At 40.8% G+C, this 25,712-nt stretch overlaps 2 protein-coding genes across 4 annotated transcripts; one reads left to right on the top strand and one right to left on the bottom strand.

The window, feature by feature from the left end:
- Positions 1 to 931: 931 nt before the first annotated feature.
- Positions 932 to 4,350, bottom strand: LOC135933946 (uncharacterized). Its single transcript, XM_065475419.1, has 6 exons — positions 4,027 to 4,350; positions 3,796 to 3,967; positions 3,505 to 3,733; positions 3,320 to 3,450; positions 2,521 to 3,254; positions 932 to 1,584 (listed from the first exon to the last, which is right to left on the bottom strand). The coding sequence occupies exons 1-6, from the start codon at positions 4,326 to 4,328 to the stop codon at positions 1,230 to 1,232; spliced, it is 1,923 nt and encodes a 640-aa protein (XP_065331491.1). The 5' UTR covers positions 4,329 to 4,350; the 3' UTR covers positions 932 to 1,229.
- A 963-nt stretch (positions 4,351 to 5,313) lies between these two features.
- tweek (transmembrane protein KIAA1109 homolog tweek) lies at positions 5,314 to 25,188 on the top strand. 3 transcript variants are annotated; one of them, XM_065475443.1, is made up of 55 exons: positions 5,314 to 5,539; positions 5,915 to 6,208; positions 6,265 to 6,408; positions 6,466 to 6,731; positions 6,788 to 6,934; positions 7,087 to 7,299; positions 7,359 to 7,703; positions 7,763 to 7,913; positions 7,971 to 8,126; positions 8,185 to 8,431; positions 8,488 to 8,674; positions 8,727 to 8,921; positions 8,981 to 9,088; positions 9,138 to 9,324; positions 9,388 to 9,592; positions 9,643 to 9,838; positions 9,888 to 10,165; positions 10,216 to 10,425; positions 10,478 to 10,651; positions 10,702 to 11,147; positions 11,205 to 11,400; positions 11,463 to 11,601; positions 11,652 to 11,810; positions 11,863 to 12,078; positions 12,713 to 12,897; positions 13,020 to 13,155; positions 13,207 to 13,338; positions 13,390 to 14,987; positions 15,094 to 15,325; positions 15,380 to 15,554; positions 15,608 to 16,556; positions 16,610 to 16,719; positions 16,776 to 17,007; positions 17,058 to 17,241; positions 17,294 to 17,833; positions 17,899 to 19,047; positions 19,103 to 19,243; positions 19,295 to 19,565; positions 20,036 to 20,273; positions 20,326 to 20,512; positions 20,561 to 20,749; positions 20,798 to 21,217; positions 21,274 to 21,475; positions 21,531 to 21,731; positions 21,819 to 22,041; positions 22,107 to 22,376; positions 22,426 to 22,583; positions 22,637 to 22,832; positions 22,883 to 23,106; positions 23,156 to 23,431; positions 23,791 to 23,985; positions 24,042 to 24,215; positions 24,271 to 24,401; positions 24,452 to 24,606; positions 24,704 to 25,188. In XM_065475443.1, exons 2-55 carry the CDS (start codon positions 5,941 to 5,943, stop codon positions 24,930 to 24,932), a joined length of 14,535 nt encoding a protein of 4,844 aa, XP_065331515.1. In that variant the 5' UTR covers positions 5,314 to 5,539; positions 5,915 to 5,940; the 3' UTR covers positions 24,933 to 25,188. The 3 variants fall into 3 exon arrangements, with proteins under 3 accessions (XP_065331515.1, XP_065331516.1, XP_065331514.1); XM_065475444.1 differs by having other exon boundaries at positions 8,969 to 9,088; positions 12,716 to 12,897; XM_065475442.1 differs by having other exon boundaries at positions 8,969 to 9,088.
- The last annotated feature ends 524 nt before the right edge of the window (positions 25,189 to 25,712 follow it).

The following is a 25,712-nucleotide window of genomic DNA, read 5'->3' as shown; positions in this document are numbered from 1 at the left end:
GTTTAGATTTTAAAATATAGTGCAGAAACAGCAATTGAAAGGTCGAAAAACATCTTGACTTACAGCTTCAGAAAAAAAAACTCAGCGTGATTGTTCAATGACAGTCCAATGATGGGACTCCCCTGCGAATCCAGCACATAATTGTGTGTAGCAGTTGTTTACTTTTCTCTTCACAGCATTACATCTGTCCCTCATTATACTGGCATAATCTTCTTTCAGCAAGCAGTCAGCACTTTTTCACGTATGGCGCTAATTGTTGTTAGCTGCTACTTGGGAGCTGTTGGAAAACCTTCGCTGATTCGCACACCGGGCGCAATGATCGTGACATGCAAATAGGAGTGCAATTATGTTAGAAGGCCCTTACGATTGTCTTGGCCGGCTACTTCATCCTTTCCGCTGCTGCACACTTCGTGTCTGCTGGCGCTCCTCCTGCACGCAGCCGACGGTCGGGTCTCCTGATGGCTAATTCGTTGAGGCCCAAAAGGCCCGCTTGGGGATCGGGTGGGCCGCGAGTTGAGCAGCTGCTGTTTTAGCCGAGAGAAACTATGAAAGAAGTGTACTACTGAAAGACTCAGGGGCGCAAACTCCCCCTTCGCACGCTGTGCTCGCTGCTCCCTTCTCATGACGTGCCCGTATCGATCGGTTCTCCCCATGTCGGCGAGTGTTGCAGGGAAGTCCGCAATACTATACGTACGCTTCTACGTGCTGGTTACTCTGTTTGCTGCATGCAAACGAAGTGCACACGATTCAAGTCTCGCAAGGAAAATGTCACTCACTGTTTAACTCCCAGCTTACTTTATAGCATCAATAAAAAATTGCAACTGTATCGAGAAATCATAAATTGTTTACTTCCTGTCTTGAACATAGAAATGCTTGCTCAATAGGAGAAGAAATAGGATGGTTATGATATATCAAGAAAATACTAAAAAAATAGCGTGTATTCATTTTTAATACACAAAACTTAATGACAAAATGATATTTCGCAACTTGAATGATAGGGCATACAAAATTTGATTTGAATGAAAAACGAAGCCTCTTTTAGATTCACGAAACGTTACAATTGGAGCAGAATTTAGGATTTACAATCAAATATCAAATTTGCTCCTTTCAATGACACAATAGGTTTGTAATAACAGAAAACTATATTTGGGCCCATTTTGTAACGTAAAATATTCCATTCTTCATGCAGCAGAGTTAACTTGAAATTTTTTTTAACCATTTAACCTATCTTAATCCATTCCGAGGATTACATCACCCAACAAAGTTTTAATTGTTTGGCACTGACTTCCAATGAAGAAGTCTTTGGAATCTTCCGCAAAAACAGCATTGCCATAGGCGAGCAAATGAGACTTGACCATTTGCTGCAGTTTAAAGTACAATCTATCAGGATAGTAGCCAGACAGATGCATGAGCATCAGGATTTGAGCAAGGCTTTTGAATACATACACATCAGGGGTTACTTTCTTTTTCATCATCACCTGAACAATGGAACTGTGAGGCACAGGAGTTACTCCAATTTTGAAAGCAAGATGTAGCAGCTGGTCTGTCTTGAAGCGTTTTTGCATATCATCATAGTGAGGCCAGCTAGAATCAAATTATTATTAAACAAATGGGTTAAGTGTAGTTAAAACTAAAAAAAATAAAGAATTTAAGATATTGTGTAATTAGTTTTTTATCCTAAATCTACTTAAGGTATTTTAGCAATGATAAGCTACATAAAAATACATTTATGCAATTACATAGTAGTTTTTAAATTGAACTATTTGAAGGAGATAATTCAAGCAAAAATTTCTACTTAGTTACACAAGTGACAGCTATTTCACTATTTACTAAATATTTCAAAGTCGTGCGTCTTGATTCATTCAGTTTTCTGTGTTAGGAATCAAAGCGCAAAATAACCTTCAAAGCAACAATTTTTGATTTGTGGAAGTGTTGAGAGAGGCAAGAAAAGCAAAACACCAGATAAATAGTGCCTGCTGTGCCTTTTAGTTGCAGAGTAATAGAACGCATCTTTTGTGTGTTTTGAAATGTGTTGCTATTTATATTACCCTCTATTGTACTCCCCCACATCTACCTGCCGCCTCGCCAGCCTCTTCCCAGGTACCTCTTCAACAAAAATACTTCTTTAAATCTCATGAAGCCCTGGCAGCGGCAGGTATAAAAAGGTTACACCTGTCGTTTTTTCGTAGCGGCAGGTGTAAAAAGGTTACACCTGTCGTTTTTCCATGTGTTCAGCTTAAATATAGCTGGCATGCGCACTACAGCCTGCCATGCATTACTGGCCAACATGCATATAAACTGTAATTTTTACAAGCGCGCTGTATTTGAGAGGGTCTTCTTAAGCATGTGTACTTCTAAAGCGTTGGTTATGTTGTTTTTAAAACATTAAATTTGTTTGCTAAAATGCTTAAATTGTACACAGTTATTAAAAGTATGAAAATACAATTTTTAATGGACCCTCATTCAGAGCAGTTTTTACTGGAGTGGTTAAGTAGCAGTATAATAATGAAAATATCTTACTTTTGTTCACAAGCAAGGCACCTGCAATGGAAACTGGACCTCACAGAGCAAATTTCCCTGCGCCGCTGAAGATTGAAGCTGAGATCAACATGATAAGATTCAGTGAGCTCTTCGCCTTTAGCAACGGGCCTGATGATTCGGTAAACAACAGAAGACCCATAAGTGATTCGGACCATGTTTGGGAAGCAAGAATGGTTGATGGAGCTACTGGCCATGAAGAGAGCCATTCCCAAGTGGCGCTCATCCATTTCTTCGTCAAGTTTGTTGTCTGTGTAACTCAACAAGGTTGCATTGTTTTTCATGACGAATATTAGTTTGAGGATGAATGCGGCAAATAGCTCAAAGTGCTTCTGTGGAACATCTAATTTTCCAGCCAGAACCACGGCAGCTGCCGCACTGGTTGCAACAGTTTTGTTGTTGCATGCCTCCATATTGTCTGTCATCGCCATCAGAAGTTTCAACTCACAGTCCTTTGAGGCAATAGCATCTTCTGGTTTGATCCAGTCCAATGCAGTTTCAGATTCTAGCTTCTGAAGGATCAGGTCTGGCCCACCCAAGCGAAAAATGATGTCGATGATAAGAGTGAATGCGACATCATTGTAAGTTGCATTGTTGTGTCTGTATTGTAAAAGTTCCTCCGAGAGGACAATGCCTTGAAGCTGGCGGAACCTGCAGCTTGCATGGTGCACACTCATCCAGTCATTTTCTCTGCATGTTTCACTGCAGTACAACACCTTAAAAGAAATATATTATTATTAGAGCTTGCAAGTTCAATTAAAAAAAAATGATATATGCTTACATGTCCACAAATTGCACAAGGACTTGGAGAGTAGGTTATCTTGTAGCAGAAAGAGCAAAAGTGAACTTCAGTCTTCTCAGACAACGATGAAACAACTCTAGCAAAAGATTGTTCAACAATCACAATATCACCTGTAAAGCACAATATAATAAAATTGTATTACTTTTAAAAAATTAATTTTATACCAATATCCAAGTCCCTGTTTGCCACGACATGCCTCATCTTTTTCTTATTGAATGCAAGTGACACAGCATTTGACAAGCAGGGCAGTTTTTTATCAGGTTCGTAGCTAAGTGGCGGGGGAGTAACAGGTACTTGTGGAGGGATCCTAGGTTGACTTAGTCCTGCGGTGAGGTCTCTCTCCACAAGCTTCTTCAATTTTGACTCTTCATTAGGGTTGTACAAAGAGATTGCCTGGTGAAATTATATTTTAGCATGCACGGACGCAGGGGAAAAGTTCAAATGTGCAATATTACTGCATATGCCTGGTCAACACTCTCTTGACAGTTCATGCCGCATGCCTTCAAGCACTTTGCCTGGCGCACATACAGTTTGTATTTCATATTATTTGGATAGCCAGTGTTAAGAGCTCTTGAAATGTCTCTGTAACAGTCAACATACATGTCCAAGTGGAACAATGCAGCAGATCTAAAAGATGAGAAAAAGTTAAAAGCAGGGTAATAAAAAAAATTACAAGCGGTTTTAACCTGTTGGCATAGGCCATGGCACGACTGACAGCAGAGACCGCAGAACACAGGCTGACGGTGTAATGTCTACGAGCCTCCTCAAAACGTCTGTCTTTGTATGCATGGTTTCCCAAGACCCTTGTGTTAATGGAGTTTTGCTCTCGCCCCTGCAGCTCATTCCCGCGATCCAGGTCAGGCTTCTGACTGTGATAGCCCTGAGATGACTTAATGTCCAGCTTGGCCGCGGAAACCTTGGTAACTGCCTTGATTCTTTTCTTGAATTTTTTCAAACATTCTGAGAGCAATATTTTTGGCGGATCCATTTTGCTGAAAAGAGGACAATAAAACGAAATTATATTAAATTGATCAACAGAGCAGTTTTGACTAAAACTTATGAAGAGAGCCACCCCCACATTCGCAAGTGAAGATGAAAGTTTGATTTTTAAATTTAAGAGTCAAAATACAATTCCAAAAGTGTCGATTTAACCGGATTTAACATTTAAAATCAGAGTCCTTATTGAATTACAGTAAAAATTATCACATATAGATTTGACGAGCATTTTTTTACTATCAAAATGAACAGCCTCTCGGCTTCTTTTCATCTCTTTATTAGTAGGCAGCAATGTTACATTATTTCAATTTTTACTTATTATTTATATGTACTTTAAGACCTAACATGCAGGGAAAAAGCGCGATTCACTGAAAGGGAATTTGTGTATCTAAATGTTGGGTTTAACGAGGAATACCCTGTGGTTTCTTATTCAGTGAAGAAGTCAACGAAATCCTCGAGTGCTTTAGCAATGTCTTCCTAAAGCCAGCAAAGACAATTTAACTGCCACTGAAATTTGCTGTTTGCAACCAATTATCATAACCATTACGCTTACGCACACTCCTTCGCTTTCGACTTTTCGCTATAGTTTGCTGACTTCCTGCAGTTTCTGATTTCTGTGTCTCCTTTTGCCTATTTGCAGCCTTGCTAGCTGTCTGCCTCTGCTGGTTTGGGGCTTCGTTCTTGGTACATAGACTATGTTGTTGGCTTGGTCTTTTTACTCTGTTCTCTTTTCTCTTGAGTGCAGTGATCCCAACAATAATAAGAATGCAAATAATGCAATGCAATGGCAGTATGGCAGACGCGGAGAGGCATACACATAGAACATCATCTGACGAACAGAATGAAACATTACCAGACAGGCACAGGCACGAATATAACACCACTGCCTGCACTGACAGTCAGTCAAGTGCACATGAAGTGCGCGCGCTAAAAACAAATGACGGGCGCTGAAACAGCTGCTCTGGGGATTGATTATTTTAAAAGGACTAAAAACATCACGGAACGATCCAAACAAGAGTGTGCTTTTGTCAGATACCCCGTAAACTGAGTTTCTTTTTTATCTTGTCGCTTATCTTGTGATTCAAGACGGTTTATCACTTTGCTCATCAGTTTTTTCCTGATTTCTCTCCATGTCATCATTGGACGAAACGTGAATCAGCCTCAAAATGAGCGGTTTCCAAGTGAAAATTTCATCCTGGTCTGGTTTGCGCTCCAAAATATATTTATTTCAGTTTATTTCTTTAATGAATTTGTGTAGTAACACACACAGCAATAATAATTATTATTAAAAATTTGGCTGTTTACATTTTGTCGAAAAAATTGTACCTTGACTGGTTTTTGAACTTGTCTATTGAGCACACCCCTTCTCTGAAATTATTGAAGTTTCTATTAAGAGATGTCAGGGTAGATATAATAGTAAATCCCCTTTTTTCTGCTTGCTAATAGTCAATACAGCAATCATGAAACGAAAATAATATATGCAACAAACAGTTATAAGACAAACGATAGATGATGTGTATCATACTTAAAACATCTGATTGCAATGCTAGAATTATAATTTAGTCACTTGATTTACAGACATAAATCACGTCTAACTGCTGGAAATGGAGGCGATAACAACAATGATTGCCTTTACAACTGAAGAGCCAGTTGTCAGCACCAACATGACTCCCATAAAAATTTTCAATGTAGACCTAAGGTCTCCAGATTGGGCCAGCATACAATGGGACACAGGAATGTTCCTACTCCTCACCTCACTCGTTGCTGCTACAGCTTGGATCACCTTCAGCACATATTTCATGTCAAGAATCATCGGCTACATCCTGACCAAAATTCTCAACAGATTTGTTAAAACTGGTTTCATGAAAATTGGTATTTTTAACAAAATTCGATTGAATGTCTAATGATACAGTTCAAATCATTCACAGGTTCCTTCACATTCAATGCTCTAAGTGGAAAAGTTATGTTCCGAGACTTTTCTTACATTACAGCAGATTATTCTGTAAGAGTGCAAGATGGCTATGTCATTTTTAGGTGGTGGAGAGCTTACGTGCCAAAAGATGTGACCGAAGGTGGGAACCATAGCAATTCAATCTAAAATAATATTTGATCACCACGTTTTCTCTTAGATTTGTCTCATTCTGACACCAGACTATCGGTTGTTCTCAATGGAATGGAAATTCATCAATACAATAGATCTCAACTCTACTCAAGGCTAGAAAACATGTTTGGAATTGATCCTCTGATAATGAAGGGCTTTGAAGAAAAAGTTGAGGAGGATACCAATCTGAAAGTAAAGCCTGACGCGAGGACTTCCCGTAAGGCTCCAAAGAGCCCTGGCAAACTATACACATGGCGAGATCTCATCCCAGTTGTCAAAGTGGATGTATTCGCTGTAATAATGCGTTTGTCTTAAAGTTGTAAAAGCTTAATTAATAATTCTGATTAAAGGGTCGCATGGTATTTGGGAACAGACTTGTTCCAACAACATTGTCAGTTAACATAGAGGAAGCCCATTTTGTTTACTCCACCAAACCTGCAGCGTCTAGACTTGATCACTTCATGCACTTCATTAAATGCAAAGCAGAAAATTTCAAGGTATAGTATTGTTAAAGAATTGGGTATCAGCCAAAGTATTTTTTTTTTCAATTTGCTAAATGGTTAATATATTTCAAAATTGTTTGTTGTGCAAAATCTAAATGTAATTAAATTTAAAATACAATTATAAGTGAACACAATAATTTCCCCAGGTGATTTTGGTACCAAGTCCTAAATACACTGGTATGGTTGATGATCCACCGCGGTACATGGGCGAGGGCTTTGTCGTTCTTTCCTCAAACAATGTTGAGCTGTACTACTATATGGATGAACCTGGATTTGTACCAGAAGAACCAATGATGCTGCAGTTAGCTAATGGTGACATTGTGGAGTCAGCTCCTCCAATCTGGGGCTTGGACATAAAAGTAAACAATAAAAACATATAATTGACAAATTTTTAGCATGTTTCTGTTCTGAAATTTAGTGTGGCAAAGGCACAGACTTTAGCTATGGGCCTTGGGCTGATAGGCAGAGAGACAACCTGTTTCGATTTTTCTTCCCAAATGAATACCAGCCAATGAAACCAAGCAAGCCACCTTTGCCAGGCGAAAAACGTGTGGTTCAGTCCTTCGACATCAGGCTTAACACTCTTAATGAATCAACAATGGACATTTTGTTTTCCAAAAACAAGGAAACCAACGCGGTGCACATCAACATTGGCCAGGGTTCATACTTGGAGGTGACAATTCCATGGGTTGTGAAGGAGGACGGCTACACAACTAAAGTCACAGGCCAATTATTGCACTTGGAAGCCTCTACTAGTCTTCAGGTATTCATTGAGGCTTTTATATTGTGTACAATACTATTTTGGGGTTTAAAATTTTACAGTATCGAAGCCTCGTGGAAAGTGAAACTTTAGAATACAAAGTAGTTTGTCACTATCCTATTCATTGGAATGAGCACCAGGAATGGTCTTTGTCTCTAACTGGCTGCAAAGCAACAGTCAATTTCATTTACTCACACATTCATTTCTTCAAAGGTATTATTGTTTCCCACAATTTATTTGATAAAAAATAATTTTATTCTGCTTTCATAGATATGGTCAACGATTGGTCAAGCAAATCCCGGCCTGATGTGATCCACTTTGTTCCTTACACGTGGAAGATACTGTTGATTTTGAAAGACTTTGAATTGATTACTATTAGCAATGAATATAACTGGGTCGACTGTTCTTCCCAAAATCAAGAAAACGGTGAGCCTCTTATATAATGAATGACATTGTTGACAAATATGATTCTATTCTCTTGCAGCCCATGTGGCTTTTTGTGGGGACCTGTTTGACATGTCATTTGATCTCCCATTTGTTGACTTCCTGCCTCCATCGCTGCCGCTGAGGTTTTGGATCCAAGGGGAATGTGTGGACATGGCTCTCTTTCTCCCAGAAGTGCACTCGAGTCGAGCTATCATCATGGCTCTTGATCGGAATGCAAAAATTATGGGGAGGGATGAAAAGAAAGCTGAGAAAATCAAACGATGGAGGAATGTTTGTCAGAGAAGGTTAGCAAAGCCCACTTAAAATTAAAATATATTTTCACATCAAGCCCTAATTTCAGCAATGGATGGGTCGACTGCTGGTCAGTCCCTATTGTGGCAATAAGCATCGTGTACATTTATCATCCGATGCCTCCAATGGGGCCACCACCTCAGGCCAACATAACTACACCTGAAAAGGAGGAAATTTTGCTTTCGCCAATTCGGATTCCTCACATGAACAAGCTAAATACTTTCCAGCAATGGCCTGTAAATTTAAATTTAAAATCTTGATTTGCTAGAACTTAATCTCTTGTCCCAGGATGGAGGACAGAAGTTTGATCCAATGACCCTAGAAGCTGACAAAGTGTCCGTAGAAATAGAAATAGGCTCATCATTGTTGCTGCTCTATGGCTCAGTCCTAAGAAATTTCATACACCTGAAAGAGAACATTTTTGGAGAGGATCAAACTTTTACAGATATGCAAAAGTCTAAAGCATCTTCGCCTCCTTCAGTTGTAAGCTCAAACTTTAAGGCTTAATGTCTTTATATTTATAATACCAGACGAATTTACAGTCTGGTGCTGATGATGATGGGGAGAAGAGTTTTGATCCAAGAGACTACCGCCCCCTCGATGTGACAGTTTCGCTTACTTTGCATGATATTCAAGCCCATTTGGTGAAGGTAACTAAAAATGATTGCTTGGGATATTTACCACACTCAGAAATATTAGAACTGCGGAGAAAAAGATCCACCGTGCCCAGTAGCAATGATTGAGAGGATTGGATTCGAGATGAAAAAGGGGTTCCAGGAAACAACTTTGCAGCTATTAGTCTCGCCAGCATTCCTTCTGTCCTCTGATTTGGTGCCACGAAACATTAAAGATGTTCACCTTGGACAGGGGCATCTTATGCTGTCTGGTAAGATTATAATCTCTTGGAGTCGAATTGTTCCCTAATGAAATTTTGATATTGACCAATTAGGCTTGCAAGTGAGGGGACATGCAATGTTCAGTGATGAGGGAATTTCCTTGGACCATGATACTCTTGAGTATGCGTGGATGATTGAAGTGCAGCTTGGCAGATTGACTGGAAAACTGTCAGCGCCACAATTGTACCATTTAATCACAAGTTTAGAAACTTTCCTCCTCTTGGCTTTAGATGGTGAAAACTGCCTTCGTCCGCCTAGGTTGAACCTGTGCATTAATCAGTTAAAAGTTTCTAAACACCTCTTATTAGGCTTCCAAGACTTTGCCATCACGGTTTGCATCCTCGGCAGTGTCCTCAGTCAGTAGATCTCGCCTCAAATAACCAAACCCCAGGCAAATTGCAACAGTGTCCAACAAGTGACGAAATCAAGTACAAAATGACCAGAGTGGCATTGGATGCTCTAGATATTTACTTTGTGGAAGCATCAACTGCGATTCATCTTTTGGTAAAATTTAGTATTTTTCATCTGCCTGTACCTACATATCTTTATTTAGGCATCTCCTATTCGCGTTTCAACATGTAACCTTCACGGCAGCCAAGTCAAGTCAGGTGTCACAGCATTATTGCCTCTTGTGCAAATTCGGCAGTTTATCTGCATGCAAAACAACTTTGGTACTGGCACCAATCGCTCTCAAGGCAGCAACGCTGGTGGGGTCAAAGATGGCTGCGATTCTTGGCTAGAGATTGGTTCAATTTCTCTTGGTCCTTTAATTGTTGAAGCCGCGATGTCTCTGTCATCACCAGAGCAGAGTTTACATTTGGTGCAGCACAAGTGAGCAGAAATTAAATTTTTAATTATTTAAAATCTCATGCTGTTGAAAGATTTTTGCGAACGCATGATGAAAAAACTCGCAAGTTATGGTTCTTGTGGCTCAATGAGAAAGAGGGTCACAGCGTTGCTGCTGGAAAATCAATTGGAAAATGTGGCTGCATTGGTGGCTGTGTATTTTTCGGCCAGAACATCAATGGACCTGGTTTCTTTAAGCCGAATCGACTTGATCTGCATGATGGTATCAATGTCGCTTCATACAGGTATAACAATAAATTGTTATCCTGACTGTGAAAAAACTAATAATATCAAAAGAGTCAATCCAATTGGAGCTGACCCAGGATTTGGGCAGAGCATACTGCATGAGAAGCAGCTAGTGTTCCATACACCTCCCTACACCTCCTATGATATTGTGTCGCTTCAAGACCCTCCAAGCTGGAACAACACATTAACAAGAAGTCACGATCACAGTCTTAGAGTACCTTCAAAGTAAGTGCAAGATTTAATAGCAATTCAAACTTATGTTATGAAATTTTTAGGAACAGACCAGTTTTTGAGCGCTCCAGTTCAATATCTGAATCAAAACCTTCACCAGCTAATATCAGCATCAACAGTAATCAGTCAGACAGGTCTCTAGGGAGAAGGTTTTCATACACTCCGACTGGCGTGAAGACAGTCAAAGATGTTCCTTACACCAGACTGCTAGATAGTCCAAATTTGCTCCCTAAGTTGGACAGCGATTCCAAGCTCCACAATAATAAAGCTGCACTTAATATACCAGAAACGCCAAAAGCCAGTAGTTCAGACTCAAAGTTGGCAGTGGAGTATTTTGTACCCAGCGTTCCACCCTCCGAATCAAAGCACTCTCTCCTTTCTAATGAGGCAGAAATGGCTGATACTTTGGAATTTCAAAGAACAGTATCCATCAGTAGTGGTCAGTCTGAAGCATTCTACTCTGCCGATGAAGATTCAACAATAGTTGGAGGTATAAAATTATCACTAGCACCAGCAATTGATATTTTTATTCAACATTAATGTTTAGGGAGCGTTGTTGACGGCAAGAAGTTCACTAGTGAAACTCAGATTGCTGAAACAGTTGCAAAGCCCATCCCACGACTCACTAGCTATAGCAGTGAACAAGATTTTACAAGTCAGGATACAAAGCCTGGGGAGCCGATGAAACCAAGACTCGCACCTTTGTCAGCCTCTGTACCCCATGATATCATCAGCTCTGTTAAGTATGCTTTGTAATTTTCTTGCAGCATAAATGGTAACCATTGCATTTTTATACTAATATCAGGTACGAGGAAACTATGAGTTTTAAGTTAAGTGATCTGCGAGAGAAAGTTGCTACAAACAAAGAGTCTTTGAATAGATCTAGTCTCAATGCTATGCAAAAGTCTGGTCCTAACAAACTGCAAGATGTGTCAGAAGTTGGGGTAATGCGTTTTATGCTTGATATGTCAGTTTTGTACCAATTCTTTCTCAGGACTCATCTGATACGCAGTCCATTCACTCGACCCAGTCGTTTATATCTGCGATGTCCTCTCAAGAGGACCTTACAATGGTCAACCTGCACATGCAAGTCAATAAACCGATCATAGAGTCGCCTTTGCTAATGTCAAGCTACATCAATCATCTATCACAGGTCAGTATTTTTCACTCTTTTTGGGATCATGCTCAATTAATTCAAAATTCAGATGCGCTGTCATCGGTGGACCCAATCTTCTTTGCCGCTTGGCTGTGATGCATACACAACGCCTCTCTTTGAGCGCACTGAAGATGGAAAGCTCACATACATTGGTGGGAAATATGTGCCAAAGTTTGAGATGATCACAGAGGGATTTACCACTTTAAAAATGCTTAGCCGTTCTCAAGAATACAATCATTTCACACCTCCAGCTTCTTCCAACAAGGTTGTTTGTACTTCTTTTTTATTCAAATATGTAGATCTAAGGCGAAATTGATAGTCTCGCACCCCCCTTGGCATGGGTATTCAGATCATGATGACCAGTGTTAAATTCCTAAACATTAGGTCTCAATCACTAAAATTTCCTAGTTTATAGGTGCTCAAAGTTTGAAATTTTTGAAGAGGGGGATTCTTTTCAACTGTAAATTTTGTTCAGATTGGGGAAAATAATAAAAATCTGTTACATCTTAAGGATGAGCGAGTTTTATCACGATTTGTCACACGGGGAGAGAGGGAGTATGCGCAATAAAAGTCTCTTCATTTTTTTAATTTGACCTGATTTTTGTGACCCTGACCTTATATCTCTACGAAGTTGCTCACCATGGAAATATTGATGGGCGTCAGACGTAGATTGATTTTGACACCGATTTTTAATCCTCAACCTGAAAAATGTTGCAAATTATTGAAAAAAATAATATTTTTCATAAATTGCAAACTTGGAGCCCCTTTAAACTAGGAAATTTTGATCCAATATTTTGGGGTTTAACATAAGTCAACTCCAACAAATTTCATCATGATCTGAAAGCCCATCATATGCCAAGTCATTTTATTTAGTGCCTAACCATTTCAATTTTTTAAAGCAGACTCCAACTCATCCTTACATGTGGGACAACGCAACATTTTTGCAGTCTGATGGATCAGGAGATGTGGAGGAGGAAATTCTTGCTTTCCAAAATGAGCATGGCACTAGGACAACAATTATTGTTAAATCGCGAGGTGACATTGACATCATGATAAGCCCTTTGGTACTAGAATCTCTACAAAGGTGTGTGCTAATTCAAAGCGTTGAACATAATTGTAGTCAATGTTTTCAGAAGTATTCCAGTATATTAGTGCTATACATATTGCAATTAATATTATTTGATAAAATATGACTTTTCGGTTTAGGTTCATTGATGCCATCACTCCAACTCTTGCTGCTCTTCACCCACTCACTGTATTGAATGATCTGCACTGGAACTGCATCAGCCGAGTTGAAGCTGCAAACATTTTGAAGAAGGAGCAGTCAAGCTACTTAACACAGGTATGATTATCATCAAATCTTAATATTTGAAAATTTTAACACATTTGGCAGCTTCAGAGCAGTAAACGAGGAACAGCAGAGAGGAACGCGATTGGTGTTCCTGGACCGCAGCTGACTTTGCAGTCCAACGTGTATGAAGAAAGTATCCACACTCAAACCCAAGGAACAATCATTTTGCCAAAGGTATTTGGATAATAAGGCAAAACTAAATTATAACAAAACTTGCAATTATAGGTCAATGTGACGCTGCTGCAAGCCTCCATTGTGGAAGAGATCATTTCTTTTTCTGCTCTTGACAACGTTAGAGACTTGACCTGCGTTTCACTCTTTGCAGTTTGCTTTGAGTCGGTGTCAGCCCAATTTTATTCTGGGCATCAAGCTAAGGAAGTAGTGCAAACATTCCACAGGCCAACGGTAGCACCAAGTGGTGGAAAGAAAATTTCTAAATTGTACAAGGTGTGGCGCGGTGGCAATTCTCCAACTGATCCTTCGCAAGGAGAACTTGTCCACATTGAAACCTCTGAGAAGCAACAAGAGGAGATGGTTGTCAGCCTCAACGTAGGAAAGTGCCATACTCAGCTGAGGAGACTGAAAAACGAGAGCTCAATTTTGAAGGACGCTTACATCACCACTATTTCTCAGCACCAGTCAAAAGTCATGTTCACGTGCGTCAGACTAATGAAGACGGAACTTCCAAGCGCATCAAAGAAGTCTGACGATCCTTTGGAAAGTGATGATAAGCTAGGGTTCATCATGTTTGAATGTGGTTTAGAAGGAGTTTCGCTGAAAATCGTTAAGAAGTCCCACTTTGAAAAAAGTGAAAATACTGGAAGCGAGGATAAGTTTCCCACCAGTGACCCTAATTACAACGAGAGCGTTAAGTCAAAAGAAGAATTTGATGAAAAGACCCAGAAAACCGATGATGAATTAAAGGATGCTGACCAAAGAAACTCGTCTCAGAGCAAGCAAGGAACGCCTGCTGAAAAAATGGAGGAAAGACTTGAAGTTACAAACAAAGACATGTCAAACACCTCATCCTGTGTGCTAGAGTTGAAAACTGTTTGGTTTAACTTCGCTGCACCTCCCAGGGCACCCATTACTAGAAAAATTGATTACACCCGTTTGGACTGGAACTTGTTGTCTACTGCATCTCCTGGCATCGATGCTTGGATGAATCCTTCCAACAGGTTTGCGCTCAGGGTTGTTTGCATGCTGCGCACCATGTACCGACGATCGACTGGGATCGTGGCGTCCTTGATGGCTGAAGCTTTGGACATTCAGAGCATTCACACTCCTGCAAAGAGCAGATATGGACGTGTAACTCCAATGGCCAAAACCTTGCAGGAAGATCCATCATGTCAGCTCTGCAATGTGCTCCTCAAGTATGTACTACAGACAGAGATGATCATCATCGAAAACAATCTGCGAGAAAGCGACTTGCCTCTGCTCTCCACGCTTCGACAGGGCGTTATTGTGCTAAGCAGACAGTGGAAGAATGTTCTGTACACGTCCCTTCTGTTGGAGCATAATTACAAAATGCGGAATGTGAAGCCCTTGAATGTGACCTTCGCTGTTCAGGACACTGACGAAGAGAATGTGTTGACCGACGAGAACTCCGGTGAAGATGGTGAGGTCACAGATGAATGTACTTTGCTGTTGAAAAGCCCAGAAAAAGTTTCCAAGTCTGATACCGAGCAGCCTGACACGGACAACATCTTTCATTCGCCAGCATCGCCGCCGCCAAAGAAGAACCTGCCGCCGTCGCAGCCGCCGTGCTCATCACGAGCAAGTATTGTCTTCCCGATTCTGAACAATGTGTACACAAGTAAAAGGTAAATTTGCTTCATTTTTACGTTTGATCTGCATGTCTTACGTTCACGTTAGTATTTTGAGCTATAATTTTATTTTTTAATATCTTTATATTGACTTTTGTGATAGGTTTGAGAACTCTGCTGCCTTCTTCAGGAAAGACTCGGATCAAACTCTGTGCTCCGACAAGGAAGGAATGCAGGGGAACAGCTCTTCAAACAATAGCCTTGACGGAACCGTTACACTGACGAGCCCGAAAAGCTTACTTCCCAGTGACAACGAAGACTTGTATTCATGGATGGCGAAACAGCAGGATTACACCAAAGCCGCGGAGGAAAGAAACAGAATCAGGCGCAACTTGGTAGTTAATTGTTTTCATCATTTCTATCAGTTGTAATTTGTTATTGATTTTGAGGAGTCCAAAGTAACCACACTCTCCACGGAGGAAACAGTTCACACGATTGAATCTGGTCTACCAAATCCTGCATACAATTTATACCCAATGAGCAACTCGCTGCATCTACTTGATGCTCACTTGATCTTTGAACCACTGCTGTCGTGCCTAGGATTAATGCCAGAGCAGATATCAGGTTTGTGATTATATTTTGTTATGTTGCTGTATCTAATCAAAATTAATGAACAGGTACCAACTATGAGAGGTGGGGAACAAATATCTCCCTTGTTGGTGCCATGGACGTGATGAGAATTGACATTGTGGTCAGCGAGTACGGGAAAACAGACAAGAAGAAAAAAGGCAAAGCAACTGGGAAAATGGGCAGCAAGTTTCATTTGGATATACCGCCGGAGACTCCTGCTTTCTTGTGCGAAAAAATTGGTATTGAAGTTGATGTCAAAAAAATGGCTGACATGACTGTGGACGATATGATCCACAAGCAGAATGTCTTGTACATTTCAAGAGGCCAGTTAAAGAAGCACACAAGCACAGTGATCAACTTCAGCTTGAATATCAGGTATATTTCACAGCAGGTGAACATGCCGCTCTTGAGACTACTGCACCAAATATCCAATATGTATCAAAACTTCAAAGAGACTCAAATGGAACTTAAGGAGCAACAACCTGAAGGAAAATTGGTGAAGGACAAGAAGAATGGCTCTAGTTCTGCCTCTGAACAGCAAGAAACTAATCTGGACTTATCCAAATCAAAGTCAAGGCAAAGCCTCCTCCAAAGGACATTGAGCAGAACGTCCATCAGATCGCGGAAAGGTTCTATAGATGGAAACAAGGACAGAAACTTTCCACGCTCTCAGAGCCGAGGAATTTCACCATCAGCCTCATTCAGAAACCGGCCGCAAAGTTTTGCTCAGAAGTTGAGATCAACTGGCAAAAGCGTCAGAGGATACATGAACCTCAGTGAAGGTATCTCGCCTCTGTTTGGAACCAGTCCATCTGGCTCTGGAATCGAGCATGGAACAATTTCTTCAGACAAAAGTAAAGATTTGAATGTGCCCAAGTGCTGGAAAACCGTCTATGGACTTCTTGACCTGTATGCTACAATGCCTGAGACTAAAACGATAACGCACCGGTTCTCAATGGCACCTGAAGCTTCAGAATTCTACAAAGCGAGTAATCGGTACGTTGAATCAATTTAATATCAAAACTTGATACTTAAAAATAAATTTTCAGCAAATCTGAACATTTGCCAGAATTGCGGGAGGACGTTGAAAAAGGCATTAATGATTTAAATGGAAGCAACGCTACGCCTAAAATCTCAGAAGTCAAACAAAAGGAGCTGAGTATGTTTAAAAATTGAAAGGTCTGGCAATGTATTTTTCAATTTGAATTTTTTAAGGCTTGCTGACTGGTGAACGGACAAGGTTAGTTGTTTTTGGAGTGGCTCGCATTCACCGCACTCGACTGTTGGCAACTTTGAGCGGACTCAAATTGGAGGCTGAAATCACAAGCTTGCATTCCAGTGTCACTTGCAGGAAGAAAAGTAGACCAGCCAGTTTCGAGTGCTCCATAACTGGCCAAGTCGGACGCACGATGATTGTACTTTTGGAGGGTGTGGCTCCAAACCAACAGTAACATATTCAAATGAGGTCTATTTTATGTACTAATTTGCTAAATCTAGAACTGTTGTCAAAGTGACAGTGGGAAAGTCGCAAGCACTTTACTCAAGCATAACTCGCAGGCTCCGAGACAGAAACTCAGGATTATTAACAGTGGGTGCGATCATTGTTGATATTCCACAACATCCAGTCGCTCTTCACGGAATGATGACGAGAGGCAGTAAACAGCTGTCGTCAACTTTGCAGGTAAAACCAATTATTTATTTCTGTGAACGTACGTCCATATTTTGATCTGTAGGAACTGCGAGTGTCAAGGACAAGCCGATTCAACAGGGGCATGACCATTGATGAAGTTGACTTTGCTGCTCCTCCATCTTTCCCACGTTTTAGCCGAGAAAACTTGGCGCCTCTGAAGAAGGCAGACTCAACTATTCTGCAGCCACTGGTGATGCAGTTTTCAGTGATTCTGCAAAGCCTGAGCATAACAGCCGCTCTTCTGCCATCGTTGCAAGCCCAGTATAAGATGGACCAGGTTCAGAGCACTGGTATCACTGGATCAAAAGCAAAATTCACAATCGACCTGCCAAAGCACTCGCTCAGCTTTACTACCAAACTACAGACTGCAGAGGCGAATTTGCCGACAGCAGCCTGTATAGAATTGCCAAAGGTGCACGTGTCTGCTGAGTATATCGTAGAAGGCAGCAGCACAGACAAAACCCACTTTGCAGATGGTGTCATCTTGCACCAAGGAAGCTACTTGAATGCGAGCGCCGACATAGGCGTTTTTGAACACTCACTCACCACTGATTTGCTAAACCATCTTGTTTTTGTACAAAAGGTAAATCTTTTAACTCTAATATTATTTCCGTTATTAGATATTCTAAATTTGCGTTATTTCCCAAGGTCTTCATGAAAGAAGTGAATGAGGTCCTGCAGAAAGTGTACGGTGGGGAAAAGTTGGTACCCTTGTGGTTGGACGAGAATGAAGAGTCACAGCCAAGCAACATGAAGCGGCTGCTGTTTTCTCTGATTGTCCGACTGAAGCGAATTCAGCTAACTGCTACTACGCCGACTAACTCGGCAGTTCGTCTAGAAACAGGCGCTGTTGAATTCCAGCTTTCAAACCGAGTGCTCAATTTGTCAGCCAGCAAAGATGCAAGTCCAAGTACCAAATTGTTCTTTAAAGCTCAAGTGGACATCAACCTTTCTCTGGGACAGCTGTTAAAAAATACAGTGTTTGAAGAAGCTGAGCCAGAATTCCAGCAGTTTGCCTTCTTCAAAACGAAAATTTTCTTGCGGAACGCATTCCAGGATGAGACAGGCCAGGGAGAGATGAATGACAAAGAGGTGGTGCTGATAAAACTCCAGCGGCCCTTGATTTACATACAACCAGTTGCTGTTGACAAAGCCATTCTTGTGTGGCTCAACTACAAAAATGCATACGAATATTGGGATGAACAGAGGAGCAACCTGCAGAAAGAAGTGCTCACTGCGACGCAGCAAGTCTTTGAAAAAGTCCAGTTCTCACAGATCGGAACTCCAAATTTAGGCACACTCTTCCTGCAGCTGACCGTTCATGATATGGGCATCTGCCTGCCTTTAAATCCTCTCCCACCGGTTTATGGCGCCTCTAGAACTTACGATGATAGCCGGGGTGCAGTTGTCGTCACTTTGGACTCGACTAGCATTAGTGCGTGCAGCTCAGGATCGCTAGTCAGCAAGGGGAAGTTTGTCGGCCTTTGTCTGAGATTCGCCGAAGACTTTGAAACAAGCTTGGATGAATGGAGGCCAGACATGACCGATGTCATGAATTTGTGTGTTGTGTCGGAGGGAACTTACGAGGTTTGCAGCAGGACTGTAGCCCAGAAGACAGGATCAGTGCACGATAACGCCAAATGGTTTTTGAATGTGCAATGGCAAATGGAAGGCGTCGACATTCATCTGGACGTCAATGTTGGAAAACAGCTCTCTGCCCTTGGACACACGCTTACAACACTAACTGGATACGAGGAAGATGAAAATTTAAATTTGGACTCTGACAGTGATGAAGGGGTATTTCGCTCTAGATTTTCTGGTGATGGAAGCAACAGTTGATTTATGTTTGCAGGATCAAGTAGATGGAAGTAAAGCATCTCAGGAGAGCATGTACGGAAAGAGGCTAACTGAAAATTTGCCTCCATTCTTCTTTGACCCACACATTGACGCCAAGACAAGGTCAAAACTTATCGAAAAAGAAATGAATGAACAAGTAAGTAAACTGCACCAAGCACGTCACTATGTTAATTTGTGCGTTTTGTAGACAAAAATTATCAATGATCTGAGAACTCTGGGTGCGTCAATAGTCACAATTGAACAGGAGTTGCGAAAATTGCAAGATCTTGAGGCAGCTGCTTTCAAAGACTTCAGACACAACATGATTCAAAAGTTGCGCAGGCAAAGTGTAAAAGCATCCTCGATCAAAGGAAAGTTTGGCCTGGGCTCCAAGGCTAGCGCTCTGAAAACTCGATCTCTGATGGTTCCCTCGCCAACTCCAGAAAACCAAATGGAAACGCCAAGTGATGACCTAACAAGTAAGATCAACGTGTCATTATTAAGAATTAAATTCAACATTTAATTTAAGTATGATGATGAAAAATTATTTGAAATGCGTTCAGTCGAATATTTGATTCAGCACATCCCAGGGCAGGGAGCTCAATCAGAGAATTTTAATTTGATAAAAATAATTGAGTTGGAAACGTGGGTTCTGTAGAATTGTAAGCTGGTAGGTTCCCAATGCATCTAGCTTATTTCAGGGATGTAATTTTTGGTCAATTGCACATTTTATCTAAAACTATTAATGAGTTAGCAAATTCAAAAATCATAATCCGTTTTAAGCAATAATTATTGTTTCTTGAACTTCCTTTGTGTATAATTCCAACAAATATGTAAATTAAAAATTTTGCAATTTGCAGGTTTAACGCATTAAATTTATCTCCTCATTGTTGAATTTTTATAACTAGCTATGAATAAATAATAAAATAATTATTGACAATAATTACAGCAAATGCAAGTTTTGAAAGCAGTCCGCAATCGGGGCCTTCAAGATCAGCATCAATTCGAGCAAAGGAGCCAATTGGACCGCGGGTCACGTTCTCCCCTGACACTCAAAATATCTACGGTTCAAGGCAAAGCTCACTTCCAAGCATGGAGTCTGATCTTAGTTTGCCTGAGTATGATATAGACCCTGAGGTTGAGTTAAGAAGGAAGCCATCACCATCAAAATATGACATGCCTGATGTGTAAGTACAAAAAAAAATACTGTAAACTATGATTTGTAATTATAATTTGCAGAGGCAGCAATTATTACCTTGAGCCTGGATTCAGCAAAGACGGTGGAATAAGCCCAATGTCTGGACATCCCAGTTACCAAAAATCCCAGGAGCCAAACATCGACTTTGAGCTTGACGTGAAGGTGTTGATCAAAAGCGGAAAATGTGTCCTTCACACCAAAGATCCAGCCAAAGAGGAGGAGATAAAGGCAAGTTTTCTATTACTTTTTGCGTTCAAAATGCAACGTAGGATTTAGATCACTAAAATGCGGAAAGAAAGGAGTTCTTCAGGAGCAACTTTAGATTACCCATCTAGCCCAAGCACAAGCCGAAAAAATAAGGAGCTCAAGCACAATCCCAGCAGTAGCAGACTGAAATTCCTCAATAGCAATGTCACCTCGCTTGTCGATCTTACTATTTTCCATGTGCCTGGTCTTGATGTCAAGGTAACAAAACCCATTTATTGAGATTTGATGCTAATGCAATGGTTGCAGGTGCATTATGAGTCAAGAAATATGAATGAAGACTATTCCTATTGTGCTCGAGAAGGCTTCCGCAAGCCTAGTGTCAAAAAAGCTAGCCTTTTTGCATGGATGACTCTGCAGAGCATTCCAGAAGAGACCATCATATCGCCTCACATTCTTGAATTCTTGGAACAAACACTAGAGCCGATTCCTTCGACCATTCCTCAGCCCAAGACCAACACCAGCAATACAATGTTTGCCATGGATCTAGACACAAACATGACCAGCACAGTCACCAATTACGCCTACACCTCTTTCCCTGTTGACGTCATCGTGTACTTCCACATGCAGCCATCTTCATTCAGATTTTCATGCTTGCCAGTTTCACGTGTAGAGTGCATGCTGAAGCTTCCCTCGTTAGACATTGTGTTTTCGTCCAAACGAGCAGAGGTTTGTTTTTCTCTAAAATCGCAAGAAAATATTGTTAAAATGGTGTCATTTTCCAGGGGGAACACGCTGAATTTGCTGACGAGATCTCAAGACCAGCACCAGCGCCGGGAAGCGTTTCTGGCTACCGAGGATCCCTAACAGAGGCCATGAAAATCGATAGTACGTCAGCCACTGCTGCAGTTGGAGGTTTGAGCGTCACTGGCTGTCTAGCTGATTTTTCAGTCTACATTTTCCATCCATATGGTGGCAAGAAAAGTGGTACGTCAATGCGTAAACCTAGGAGATAATCTCACCTAAAATTTAACATTTTAAGGTCTGAAAGAAGCGCAATGGTCACCTCTCGCGGACAGTGAGCGGAAAGACTCGCTTAGCATTAATGTCGAGTTTGTCAAGTTCCACCTTTCTCGCAGCAGGAAACTGAATTTCAGCACTCCAATGCCTGATCCAACTCTGAAGACTTCATTGGGCTCCGCTAAAATTGGAGAACATAGTCAAGCTGTCATCAGATTTTCAAGTTAGTATACCTCTTAAATCTTAAAATTATTTTTTAATATTTTATTTAGGCCAATAAAATATCTTAATACGTAAAACATAATTACAGCTATTGTGGACATTGGATCAGCATCATTCAAATATGACATGCGACGATTGACAGAAATTCTCGCTTTTCCAAAAGCGTGGTACAGGAGATCCATAGTCCGAAGACTTTTCCTTGGTGATTTGAGTATGAGCGCAGTTTACAGTGAAGGTGACGACAGTCCTCCCTCAAGTTTTGAAGAAGATTCGTCCCCTGTATCAAGGTCTTCTGCTAGCTTCGAGACTGGGTATGCTTGTGGCAATTTTATCTTAACAATTTTGTAAACACAGCTTCCTCTTCTAAAATCAACAGGCGGCAGTTTGAAGACAGAACCTCTCGCTCTGTGCCTGTCGAACAAAGTCCGTTGCAAATGAGAGACAAACTACGGCTCAGTCTAGAATCGGAAATTCCCAAAAACTCAAAATTGAACAGTGCTGGAGAAAAAGTGACACCAAGCACAAGCTCAACTAGTCCCTCTGACTTGAAAGCTAGTTCAGCCTGGGAAACCTTGGTACTATTTGCGGTCAACTTTACTAAACTAAATGTCCACATGAACATGGGAAACGTCATGGGCAACGTCATGTGAGTTGAAAATTTGATTGTAAATTTTTCTTTCTAACTGGTATTTCAGGTGGCAAACGAAGGATTTCAAGTCAGAAGGTCGCCTGTCCATTGGAAGCAATGGTCACAAGAACATGTACATTGGTGTTGGTCTTGGTGGCTCTGGTCTCGATGCAAAAGGCGGTATTGTTGGTGGCACTATTGAACTGAGTAAAATCGACACTTTCAGTAAGCCTTTTAATCATTCTTTGGATACACTGTTCTCATTGCTGGCAAAACAGTTCATATTCGAGAAGACCCAGGAGTGGAGCCTGACCACAAGTTTGGTTTGAAGCTTTTCGCATTTGAATTGAGACTGGATTACATGGGAACAGGAGTACTGATGTCCAGAATCAGCAGCTTGGATGTGTCACTCAGAGCTGAATGGAAAATCCACCACCAGCTAGCATCAACGTCTCAGGATGTTCCTACCAGAAGGTAAGCTGCAGCTTGGGAGTTTTTTATATTTTTAATTATTTGCTTTTCAGGCCTGCCACGATTTTCATGCATGGAGATTTGGGCTGGGACCAGTTACAGCTCATGATTTCTCGGTCCACTACAGCAGACCTGTTGAAGATGTACCACAAATTGGAGGAGTTCTTCTCGCAACAGTTCAAAAGCAGCAAACGAGTGTTTTCCAGTCTTCAGCCAGCTGCAAAGAAGCCTAGCTTGAGGAAGAAACCGCAACCAAAAAAGAAGACATCTAGCACAAGCAAGTTCCACTCTTTAGTGCTCTTAGTTAAATGATTATTATTTTTCAGCAGGTGGGGATTCAGGAATATCAATTGACGCACGGCATCACCGTCATTGGCACCGCCCGCTGAGCGCGGTGGCTGGTTTGCGCCTAACTACACTGCCAAACCCTTTACCTGTATCTGGCTCCGTTCTCGGTGGCACCATGGAGCTGCATGGAAACAACATTTCCCTTGCCTGCTTTCATGGCATCAACTTCAAAACCAAGTCATGGGCTCTCTTCAGCTTGCGTGAGCCGTGCATTTCATTTGCAACTGAGGCCCAAGAAGTCCCTCCACCAACACGTAATTTGACTCCTTATTTTTATTGCGAGTTTTAATATTTTAATTACTATTTTAACAAAACACTTGTTCAGAATATACGTTAAGCATTCTGCCATTAATTGTTAAACTTAGGCAGGGTTCTTGCTATGGTAAATTTTATTTTTACTCAGCTCAGGCTGAGACTATCTGTACATTATTTAATTAGCAGTCACCCTGCCTATTCCTTTTTATCTAGCCAATTGAATTTATTTGTTTTTTCAATTAGAATAGTTGTTTTTGTTACACAACAACAACAAGAATTTTAACAGTGCTGATTCAGATATCTAGAAACTAAATTAGAATTCTTAAATCGCAAATTTTCCATTTTTTCATTTTGACAGCTGGAGAGTCGATGGATGTTCACGTCGTTCAGTCCTTAACGTTCAGTTTGGGCATGGTTGGTCTTGCTCCAGCGCACGCCCAGCACCTCAGCATGGCCACGATTTGCAGAATGAGCCGCAACTCCCTGTTCCCACCTCAATTCAGAACTTTGCAGGAATGGTTCAACTTTGCATTTGCCCAGTCAGAACTTGATGGTAGATTAATTCCCTGGCAGATTCCGTGATCATTTGTGACAAAACTTTATTTTCAGATGTTGATCGATTTCCAAGCTTGGAGCGGGAGCGAACTGAGAGCACAGAGAGGAGGTCAGCAAATAAGAGCCAAGAAATAAATCACAACAAAGAAGTCATTTTCTCGCTTCCGTCAATGCAGCTGCATTTGAAAACAGAACATTTGCAAACAGCTCGCACTCCCGACCTCGCAGGTAGAAGCTACCATATTTATGTCTTTCCAAATATTTAAATTATTTTTTTCACTAGGCGACAAACCTGAGGTGGTCTGCAGTTTCATCACTGAGTTTGAGGACCATATCTTCGTGACGGTTGACGCTGAAGCATTCTTTTTCCTGCATGACTTGATCACGTCCTACCTCAAGGAAAAGGATCGAGTGGTTGGTTTTCATTGTATCATCTAGTCACAAACTTAATTTACAATTTTTAGATCACGTCCACTCAGATAATCCAGAGAGCAAAGAGCCCTGATGGAGACAGAAGGAGGGCGGATTCTGGCAGGAAAGCCTTTGATCCTGGCGAAATGTTTTTGAAAGACTGGAGAAACTTCAATTGCAAAACCTGGCACTTAGAGCCTACTGTCCGGTAAAATGAAATTTTTCATATTATAACCGCTTTCATTTACAAACTTATTAATATCTCCTGGAAAAATGGTAATTTCAATGTGCCTCTTATATTTTAGTCTCTTGTCCTGGGCTGGTAAAAGCATTGAGCCCTATGGAGTTGACTACATCTTGCAGAAACTAGGATTCACACATGCCCGCACAACCATTCCTAAGTGGATGCAGCGAGGATTCCAGGACCCGTTGGACAAAGTGCTGTCAATTCTCATGCTCAGAATGGTTGGTCTTGTCAAGGACGAGTCCGCGCCGCCTTTCAAAGGGCGAGAACTTGGTCCGAAGAGAGACTAAATAATTACAAATATCATGTTTTGCTACCATATCTATTCTAATTTTCTTCATTCCATTTTAAAGCTGCTGTAATTTACCTAATTTAAGCTCCAATTTTTATTAAAGTAGTCAAGGCTTTTTTAATCACTTGTTTATATAGCAGTTTACGCTTGTGATTCAATACTGAAATGCGTGATCTTAAAAATAATATTATCTCTATTGTTGTTTGTTGCAAGTCAAAATAAAGTTAAATTTATCATACCATAATAATATGCAACTAAATTTGTCTTCTTTGCCAGAAAAGTCCTTTTAGCGAAAATAGCCATGCAAATATCTACAGATAAAAAATTATACAAGAGGTTTTTGCAAACAGGTAAACAATAACAGCAATCGCTAAGCACCAGATGCCAATACGCAAGCGCAGCCCTCAAAAGCACCCCTTAAAAATAAAAATTAAGTGAAAAAATGGTGACTTCTGTTTTGACACTGAATTTAATTAATTTAAGCACTCTAAAACATGTCTGAAGTACCAAAACGTCTCTCCTTAATTTGGTTGTGTTATATCCCAAGTATTTACTCAGTTATTTCATATGAATTTGTGCACGCAGAGATTGCGGAGCATAAAATAAATTTAGTCAATCTCTAGCAGCCAAACTGAGCAGTTCGTTCCTTTTCCTACCCGGCCACCCCGCAACAGCAAAATTTCAGGTTTAAAGCCAAATTTCTGACATGATTTGAGCTTTTATTTTTGCTTCGTTCTTCGTTCACTACACAAAAATAAAGCTTCAATAATATTACCAA

Source organism: Cloeon dipterum, chromosome 1 (assembly GCF_949628265.1).
Source record: "Cloeon dipterum chromosome 1, ieCloDipt1.1, whole genome shotgun sequence".
Classification (NCBI taxonomy): Eukaryota; Metazoa; Arthropoda; class Insecta; order Ephemeroptera; family Baetidae; genus Cloeon; species Cloeon dipterum.
Note: the sequence above shows the minus strand (reverse complement) of the source record. Positions and strands in the feature narration are given on the sequence as shown.

What these genes read in the sequence shown, in the direction of transcription:
- LOC135933946 (XM_065475419.1), bottom strand. Translation starts at nt 4,328, where the DNA reads ATGGATCCGCCAAAAATATTGCTCTCAGAATGTTTGAAAAAATTCAAG. An exon ending in GTGTTGACCAGGCATATGCA is followed by an intron (nt 3,734 to 3,795) that starts GTAATATTGCAC and finishes TAATTTCACCAG; the next exon opens with GCAATCTCTTTGTACAACCC. An exon ending in AAACAGGGACTTGGATATTG is followed by an intron (nt 3,451 to 3,504) that starts GTATAAAATTAA and finishes TGTGCTTTACAG; the next exon opens with GTGATATTGTGATTGTTGAA.
- tweek (XM_065475442.1), top strand. Translation starts at nt 5,941, where the DNA reads ATGGAGGCGATAACAACAATGATTGCCTTTACAACTGAAGAGCCAGTT. An exon ending in AACTGCCTTCGTCCGCCTAG is followed by an intron (nt 9,593 to 9,642) that starts GTTGAACCTGTG and finishes ACCTCTTATTAG; the next exon opens with GCTTCCAAGACTTTGCCATC. An exon ending in AGATTCAACAATAGTTGGAG is followed by an intron (nt 11,148 to 11,204) that starts GTATAAAATTAT and finishes ATTAATGTTTAG; the next exon opens with GGAGCGTTGTTGACGGCAAG.